Below are 9,675 nucleotides of genomic sequence, written 5' to 3'. Positions count from 1 at the left end.
TGATAGAAGAAAACTTAGTGATAGCACTACCATGTGATATCAATGCAGAAAGTCACTGGAGACAGGGCTGACTTACTGAGGCTGGTCACAACAGTGCTAATACCAAAGTGACCTATGGAAAACATATAATGCAGGATGCTCAAAAGATGGATTTTTCCTTTAAATTGAGCCTCACCCAGCAGACTAAAACAAATTCTTTTAGCATTAGCTGTTTTGGAACATGAACATGATTTTTCTATTTAGTAATAAGTATTCTTGGCACAACACTGAACTCACTTGTTCAAGCACAATAATGTTCTAATTTATTCTAAAGTTATGAGCTTTTTTGAAGGAAAAAGGTCTAGAAATATTAAATTCTTTTTGTATATTTATTGCTAACAGAAAAGATCAAGTAGAAACAATTGAAGTAAACAGTTCATGTTAAATGCACAGTTATGAAATGTTCCTTTGAAAAACAAGCTCTTTGAATTAGATGTTTTCTTTCATGCTGTTCACATTAAAGCTGCAATTCAAATGATAGTTGATTGGACCTCCTACACTGCTTCTGTCTGCTCATCTATTAATTTCTATAGTTTTAAAAATATTTTTAAATCTACCTATTATTTTAAAAGTTTATCACTTCAATACCTTTTGTACTCTTGTTATTTACAGTATTCAGTAAATACTGTATTAGAGTATGTATTATTTACAGTAGTCATTTGCTAATCACATTGATTATATGTGAAACAGTAGACTTCTGTAAAATGACAAAATTAATAAGAATGCTTAAAAAGGGGAACAGTGAAGAAGGCAGAATTCTTACCTCAGTGCTAGCTGTTGCCTAAAGAAACAACAGAGACATTCAAACAGAGGTGAACTTCTGAATACCAGGAGTTCCTGTTAGCAAAAACATGCAACTTTTGTGTCAGACCTGGATTGTGAAAATAGCGTACCCGTGTTTAAACTGATTGTGCTTATTCTTTTATGCTGAAAATTCTTTAAACATTATCCTTAAAAAAAAAAAAAAAAAAAAAAAAGTCTACTAAAAGTATTAAGAAGCTTCCCCTTATCTCTCATGGAAATCTGTTTAACTGCTTAGTGGCCCAAACTTGCAAGAGGTGGCATCTTCACCGCTGAGTACCCATCGCATGGTGATACCAGCAAATGCTGTGGAAGAGCCGTTTGCCTGTTCTCCCGCTTCTTGGTCTGACATCCTTGCACAGGAAATCTCCATGGTGAACAGGGACTGTCTTCCAAATTAGATCATGTCAGAGCATCATGGCATCACCACAGCCTGGTTTTCATGAGCTGTCATGTACGGTGATGCTAGGAGGGCCTTTCCAAAAAGTGAATTTGACGTCTCTGGCATATGTAGCTGAGAAAGAAGCCATGCACTTTTCCCAGAAAAGTATTTCAGTTAGGTGTACATCAGTTTTATTACCCTTACTTAACCTTAAAGGTATTCCAAATTCAAGAGCTGGTTACTAAGCAGCTCTCAGTGAAATCACTTTAAGAACCGTACTAACTTCACATGATGTGAAGAGCTGCAGTGGCCTCTGCATTGGACTCTGTATTGGACATCACAGATTCAAATTACTTCTATTAAGCCTGAGCAGACTAAGCATGCTTTTGATACTTAGCTGTTGATTTAGTTATTCCTTCTTTAACTTGTCTAGACAGTTTCTGAAACAATGAATTATTCAGTGACTTTCAATTCTATTATACGACTAATCCATATCTCTGTAACAAAAATATCATTTACTTCCAACGGTAAATGCTGGATTCACTATGCCAATAGATTGGCAGTCTCAGTATATGATCAAGCTCATAAAATTCACATAGCATTGAAAGCAAGAATAAAACATCTAAAGCCAGGGTGATAGGTACACACACACGCATATCTAAGTACACACCTATGTGCAGAATTGAATATATTCTTAAGCTACATGGAGCAAAATAAATAGGTGGATGGATAGAAAGGTAAGAGATGAACATATTTGTTTCAAATGTTACATTATTGCCTTCAATGCTACATGACATTTTCTTGCAAGACATTTAAAATCACAAGCACAGCTGTAACAGTCACAAGCAGTAGCTGTAAAAGCAACCACAAAACCCAGTTTAGTGTAATTCAAACACTGCCAATGGTTTTTAAGAATGCAAGGAAGACAACTTATTTATTCAGAGCATCATTCTGCCAACACCTCAATCCAGCTTTACTAAGCGTAATCAAGTGCCACTTAAGTATACTGCTTCATGAAGTTGGTTATAAAAGTGCTCCCCCCTCTGGACAATGTATCTGAACTAAATGAACCATTCAGCTGACCGCTGTTGGCATTACATTCACTTGACAAAGCAGTAACGACTGGCACTGGAAAACGGACCTGTCACTGACCTGCTCAAGGCCACTGCTGCCAGCGAGGGCTGTGGTGCCCTCCCAGGGGACGCCTCGTGCCTTGGGCTGAGGCATTGCGGCCTGACGGAGCACTCAGTTTCCACCTGCTTCAGTTTTCCAGCCAGCTGCGGCAGCAGGGTCCTGCACAAAGGCTCGTGCTCCAAATGCACTAACAGTACATTATCAAAGGCTTCATTTTAAGTTCTGAATCAGATCTCCTCTTAATCATGTGTGCTATAAATGTGTGAGGACTCAGTATAGGATGAGAAAGTTTCACAAGGAAGTACAAGAAAGAGAAGGGAAAGGGAGGGAGAAGGCAACCAGTTCTGGTTTCTTACTAAGGTCTCACTGACCAGACTTCCTTCTTTCTGTTCTTGGAGGCAGACAGCTTTTCAATATGATGACATTTTAAAAACGTACAATATAGAGGGATGATATACATTCATATGCATTGCAATATGTTTTACATTTGTTCTCTGGTAAGTTTATTTTTTCACAGATGGAATGAGCTTGCAAATATTCTGGAGTCACAAAAGGCTGTTTATCTAGTCAGTTAGCATCTTCTACATTATTTTGCTCATACCCTTCCTATTTTACCTGAGTAAGCTTAATGCATGAAACTTCTACATGTTTTAAAGACAAAGTCTGCAGCATTTTCAACACACTGCACACTGTTTTTCACACAGCATTATGTCTCTGTCTCTCTTTCCTCTCTCTCCAATAAGCTTGCTCTCCACTCCACTATGCCCAATATAGGATATGAGTAGAGCAATGTTTCTATTCCTGTCTTTGCCACTGACTCACTGTACAGTTTCTTAAGCATTTACATCTTGCAGATGCTTCCTGGTATCTAAGAAGATGAAGGCGTCTGTCGATGTTTTCTTTAGGATGAGGGCATTCATAACATCTCCCTTTGTGTGGATTCACTTGTGCTTAGTAACCTTTCAGTCCATGAGGAAGACTTCTAACAGTGAGGATATTAGTAAAGGTTCTCACTTCTAACCAGATATTCCTACTTTAATTACAATCATAGGAAATAATTAATTTTTTGAGAGCTCTACTTCTCAGTTAGATTTGATGTCAGCCAGCAGCCTCAAAATGTTGAACACATAACATAAACACATTCACACACAAAACAGTGTGATCACATTCACTTCCCTATTTATGAATACTAAACTGGACATACACAGAGACACTGAACACAGCTGTTTTTATAATGCTAGCTACCTTCTGCTACAGATCCCGGTAGCACTTCTGTCCGCTGAATATACGAAAGCACTGCTCTTTCCTTCTCAGTATCATATTGCCGTAATTCCAGTTGCTGTCTCATTTACAGTTCTTTACAATGTTCTGGTCTTCAGGTTTTTTTGATTTTTACTGATTGTTAAATAAGAGTAAACATAGGGAGTAAAAATAGCAGGTATGTAGCTAATTCTTACCAACAGACCTTTAGTCCTTAGTATTGGAATGAAAATCAGAGACCTACTACGGCTTGCAGATGTTGGTAAACTACACACATGTGGAAACACAGATGGCTCCAAAGAAGCCAAGGTGTGCAGCCCATTTGTGTCTTACAGCCTATGCTACACTGAGAACTACGGTATTTTTAACAAAGTGTATATTTTATCAGAGATAAATTTATCTAGATAAATTGTTTAAATTACAAGTTTGTCTTATAGACAAATGCAGTAACAAACAAAGAAACATATCCAATTTCCAGTGCCACAGCAGAAATAACACAACAGGCTGCATGCACTATTACTGCAGTCTCCAAGGCACAAAGTGACTTGGATCTTAAAAAACGCGACCAAATGTTAACAATCTGTTATGAACTGACACAATCCAGCTAGCTTATCTTAAATATGCTAATTTTACAGGATAAGCTGCCAGCTTTACTGTTCCAAATTTGTTTTAAAAGGTCCAGCCTTTAATTACCATGGATATCTTCGCCATGCAATGGAAATCAGATGCTTTCTGGCTTGGAAATTATTCTTATTGACACGAGAGGATGAAGCAGTTTTAATTTGGAGGCAAAAGAAAAAAAAAAAGCAAAAAAAAAAAAAAGCAAATCTCAAAAGATTATCATGTTAAGTAATTACATGAGTTGATCTTTTCAATTCACACCGCAATCTCTTTTTATTCTCATAACAGGATTACCGTATTTCTATCTCAATAAATTCTTCCACAATAAAGGATTACAGCCTATTTCCATTAGGATACTTTCTCTGAAGTAGGCTGTGAACGTACACAAGACACGTTTACATGACAGCACATATATAGTTGTAAAAGCGAGCTGAAGGCAGTTGAAGTAGACCCGAAAACGCCTTGGGCTGAAATATCTAGGTGCCGGTCCTGGGTGCCTGCGGCTGAGCAGCCAGGACTGAGCAGATCCAAACCAGCGATGTCCGAGGTTCCCGTGCCCGGGTGTCTTTCCGCAGGGTTTCAGTCTGAAACAAAACCAGCAGCGGCAGCAGCAGCAACGACCCGGCAGGACGCTGCGAAGCGGCGGCTCGCACGGCTCCTGCTAGGCGCGATGGCACCGCGGGCACGGGTGGGCACGACGCCACCGTCCGCTGGCTGTGCCCGAGGGCAGGCGGCGGGGCAGCGCGGATCGTCTCCCCTCCTCTCCCTCACCCCCGTGCTCCGACGGCGCTGCGGAACCGTCCCCCGGCTCCCTCGGGCTGGGGGCGGCCGCACGGCGCCGGCAGGCGGAGGCCGAAAGTTGCCACTCGTCCCGCCCATGGCGGCGGGCGGGAAGCGGCGGCTCCCCTTCAGCGCCAGGCGGCCGCCGGGAGCCCGGCGCCGGCCCTGAGCAGCGCCCCGTTCCCCCGGCGGGGCCGTGCCGTGCCGCGGTGAGTAGCCCGGGCCGGGGGGCGGCCGGCGATGCCCCCCCGGGCGGCGGAGCGCCCCCCATGGCGAGCGCGGCGGCGGCGGGGGGTGGCCCGCGGGCGCTGCGGGCCCTGGGCGGCTGCCTGCTGGGCGCCCTGGTGCTGGGCACGCTGGCGGGCAACGCGCTGGTGTGCCTGGCCGTGCTGCGGTTCCGCCACCTCCGCGCCAAGGTCACCAACTGGTTCGTGCTGTCGCTGGCCGTCTCCGACCTGTGCGTGGCCGTCCTGGTTATGCCCTGGAAGGCGGTCACCGAGGTGGCCGGCGGCTCCTGGCTCTTCGGCAGCCGCTTCTGCGACACCTGGGTGGCTTTTGACATCATGTGCTCCACCGCCTCCATCCTCCACCTCTGCATCATCAGCCTGGACCGGTACTGGGCCATCGCCAGCCCCTTTCGCTATGAGCGGCGGATGACGCAGCGCCTCGCCTGCGCCATGATAGCTGCGGCCTGGGCCCTCTCCGTCCTCATCTCCTTCGTCCCTGTGCAGCTACACTGGCACAAAGCCAAGGACAGGAGGCAGCCGGGCTCCCAGCCGCCTGGGACACCGCGCTGTGAGGTCAGCCTGAACCGCACTTACGCCATCACCTCCTCCCTCGTCAGCTTTTACATCCCTGTGGCCATCATGATCATCACCTACACCAGGATCTACCGGATCGCCCAGGCCCAGATCCGCCGCATCTCCACCCTCGAGCGAGCAGGGGGGCAGTGGCCAGCCCATGGCAAGGAGCCCACCTCCGCTCTGCGGAGCTCCCTGCGCAAGGAGACCAAGGTGCTGCAGACCCTCTCTATCATAATGGGAGTCTTCGTTTGCTGCTGGCTGCCCTTCTTCCTGCTCAACTGCCTGCTGCCTTTCTGCCAGCCGGAGAGCGACCGGGAAGGGCAGTCAGCCTGCGTTGGCCAAACCACCTTCAACATCTTCGTGTGGTTTGGCTGGGCCAACTCCTCGGTGAACCCAGTCATCTACGCTTTCAATGCAGACTTCAGGCGGGCTTTCAGCAACCTGCTGGGCTGCAGGTGCTTCTGCTGTGACACACGTAAGTCCACTGTGGAGAGGGTCAACTTCAGCAATGAGCTGGTTTCCTATCACCAGGACACCACCTGCCAGAAGGAAGGAGCCGCCTCATCGTCAGTGCCACCCGCTGCCGTCACTGCCTGGGTGCAGCCTGTGCCCCATGCTGTAAGCCTCCAGGGGGAGGACAGCAGTGAGGAGCTGCCTGCAGAGAAGAGGCCTGGGACTCCTCAGACAAAGGCTGCCCCTGGCAGCAGCCCAAAGTGCCATCATGTGCCAACTATTTTGCGATTGGATTGTGGGGCAGAGCTGTCTCTGGAAACTATTACCCCCTTTACAGGGCTTGGTGGATGTGAGGGACCCTGTCATCCCATTCCAGAGGGATGATAAGCAGCTGTATGTTTCACCCATGCAGTGAATTCCCACAGGAGGAATTCACTCTGCCTCCATGTAAGGTACATCCATCCCCCAGCAAACAAATACCATGCCAGGAGGATGGGAACCTGATGTTCTTACCCCAGAGGGGTGACAGGCATATCGATTCCATTCCACAAGCGTATAGCAACCACATATTAACCTCTTTCCACTCCTACCTTCACCCCTTACCATTTTTAATAGTAGGCAGGCATTTTCTATACAGTTGTTTGCCCTACTCCTCAATCAAACCTGTGATATTTATTAAGAATTTTATTAAGAATTGTGAGATAATTGAGATTTTGATCAAAATTAGATCAAAATAAAAACAGCTGATGAGGCTCCATAACATAAATTTACTGAGAAAACTTAGATTTAAACTTAGATTTAGCTGCATTTCTAAAAGCAGCTCTCCCCCTCCCCCCATGGTTTCACATCATATAGGACTGAAAGTTGTTTGGTTTTATTTCTGTGTTTACTTTGAAGCTGGATGTCTGTATTTACATATCAAATCTGTGTTTAAACTCTGAAAATTGCTCAATAAAAACATCATCTTATGCTGAGTCTAAAGACTGCTCAAAACCCTAGAAAAAATCAAGATGCTTTTATGAAGCAAACAGTTTCAGGTGTCTAACTTTGGTATCAGCGCTTACTGATATTGACCTAGGTTCCTCACGTTCAGTTGTTAGATGAGTTACTGCATTAGGCTGAAGTTACAGCAGTAGCTAAGCAGTGCAGGGTTTGAGAACTAACACTGCAGATCCAAAGCAATATAAGCTGCTACCAACTGAGATGGAACTGAGATGGCTGCAATCGCACCTTTGTCCTACTAGTTCAGGCAGACAGTCCTTCCAGAAAGTAAGCTAGTCTGTAGAATAGAAAGGGACCAGGTCACCTCTCTGAATGCATTCACTACTTGTGAATGTGAACAGCAAGAGGCAGAACAAGTGGGCGGTGAATGGCTTACAGAAACAAAACCACAAGTGGAACTGAATTTCTAAATACATAAAAGGGCTCAGCAGATGGTAAGGGAATACAGCAGCACTTCACTGTTCTTTGCTTTTCTGTCCATCACTTAGCTCTGCTGCTGGCCATTTCGTACCATGCTCCACTAATCATCATTGACCCATTTTTCTGTCATCTATGACTTGAGTCATCTAAGAAAGATGAAGATGCAGCTGTCCAGAAAGAGGCATCAGGAAAGCTTACATTAGAAGAGTTATCTGGAACATTGCTGATGTCTTCAGCAGGGTGATCCATGCTGAAAAGCCAGACTCTCCATCTAGTGATCTTGCTCCTGCCACTGTGAATTTAAGTTGTGTGTAGCTCTTAAGCCCATGGACACGTTCTACACGTCCATTTTCCTTGCTATATTTCTTCCTTCTTATACAACCAAAACATTCTATTTTAAGGGCATCAGCATCTTTTATCTCCTCCAACACCACAAAATCATGTCCTGGAGCTGTAAGACTTCTCATCTCATTAAAGCCCGTCCTGGGGAGGTCCTGGCACACCTGATAAAACACGATGTTGAAGCACAGCTCCGTCTGTGCCTGCTACTCTTCTGTCCCTGCTGCAAGAGCTTCAGCTCACTGTGTCCTTCACTTAGCTCTCCCTGCCCAGAAACATCTTTATTCTTGCAGGCAGGCAGTCTTTGGCAGTCAAGGACACACAATAAATTATTATTCAAATGAGTTTTTTTTTGTTGTTGTTGTTGTTTTGTTTTTTTTGCACCTACTCCCTAAGTTTACCTACTCACAAGGTTTGCCCTGGATATGGGGCCTGTCTGGCTTAGGAAGTACTCTTGCACTTAATACGTATACTGATGAAAATTTAACATTTAAATATTTAAAATTAAAATATATTAATGAAGTTTAACCAAATGGGCTGCAGAAAATGAGCAGTGAATATATTTGAGTAACTTTCTCTTAAGATTAATCAGAAATGCCCCGTTAGCTTTGAATCATGAAACTATATTTGTGTTTAGAATGGAAAAAAATTGTATCAGTTCTTGTGGCTATATTTTAAAGTTTACCAGGAGGTCAGATTGTACTTGAAAATGAATGGATATTGACTTAGGAAAAATCTGGCCTTAGAGAAACTTTTTAAAAGGAAAACTTAAAATCACTCTTTGTAAGTGATGCTGGAAAGATTTCATAGAATCACAGAATTGTCTAGGTTGGAAGAGACCTCAAGATCATCGAGTCCAACCTCTGACCTAACACAAACAAGTCCTCCACTAAACCATATCACTAAAGTTCAACATCTAAACATCTTTTAAAGACTTCCAGGGATGGTGACTCCAACACTATCCTGGGCAGCCTGTTCCAGTGTCTAACAACCCTCTTGGTAAAGAAGTTCTTCCTAACATCTAACCTAAAACTCCCCTGGCGCAACTTTAGCCCATTCCCCCTCGTCCTGTCACCAGGCACGTGAGAGAACAGACGAACCCCCACTTCACTACAGCCTCCTTTAATGTACTTATAAGGAGTGATAAGGTCGCCCCTGAGCCTTCTTTTCTCCAGGCTGAACAAGCCCAGCTCCCTCAGCTGCTCCTCGCAGGACTTGTTCTCCAGACCCCCCACCAGCTTCGTCATCCTTCTCTGGACTCTTTCAAGCACCTCAATGTCCTTCTTGTAGCGAGGGGCCCAAAACTGAACACAGTACTTGAGGTGCGGCCTCACCAGAGCCGAGTACAGGGGGACAATCACTTCCCTAGCCCTGCTGGCCACACTGCTTCTTATACAAGCCAGGATGCTGTTGGCCTTCTTGGCCACCTGAGCATACTTCTGGCTCATATTCAGCCAACTATCCACCAATACTCCCAGGTTCTTCTCCGCCTGGCAGCTTTCCAACCACTCATCTCCCAGCCTGGAGCTCTGCTTGGGGTTATTGCGCCCCAGGTGGAGGACCCGGCACTTGGCCTTGTTGAACTTCATACAGTTGGCCTCAGCCCATCGGTGCAGCCTATCCAGATCCTCCTGCAGAGCC

General features: G+C 45.1%; 1 protein-coding gene across 1 annotated transcript; it reads left to right on the top strand.

The window, feature by feature from the left end:
* The first annotated feature begins 4,710 nt into the window (after positions 1–4,710).
* Positions 4,711–7,168, top strand: LOC101799912 (D(1)-like dopamine receptor). The gene has a single exon (XM_027460504.3). The coding sequence runs from the start codon at positions 5,287–5,289 to the stop codon at positions 6,655–6,657; it is 1,371 nt and encodes a 456-aa protein (XP_027316305.1). The 5' UTR covers positions 4,711–5,286; the 3' UTR covers positions 6,658–7,168.
* Positions 7,169–9,675: the final 2,507 nt, after the last annotated feature.

This window comes from Anas platyrhynchos, chromosome 6 (genome assembly GCF_047663525.1).
Source record: "Anas platyrhynchos isolate ZD024472 breed Pekin duck chromosome 6, IASCAAS_PekinDuck_T2T, whole genome shotgun sequence".
Taxonomy (NCBI): domain Eukaryota; kingdom Metazoa; phylum Chordata; class Aves; order Anseriformes; family Anatidae; genus Anas; species Anas platyrhynchos.
The sequence above is the reverse complement of the archived record's forward strand: the minus strand, read 5'-3'. Positions and strand labels throughout refer to the sequence as shown.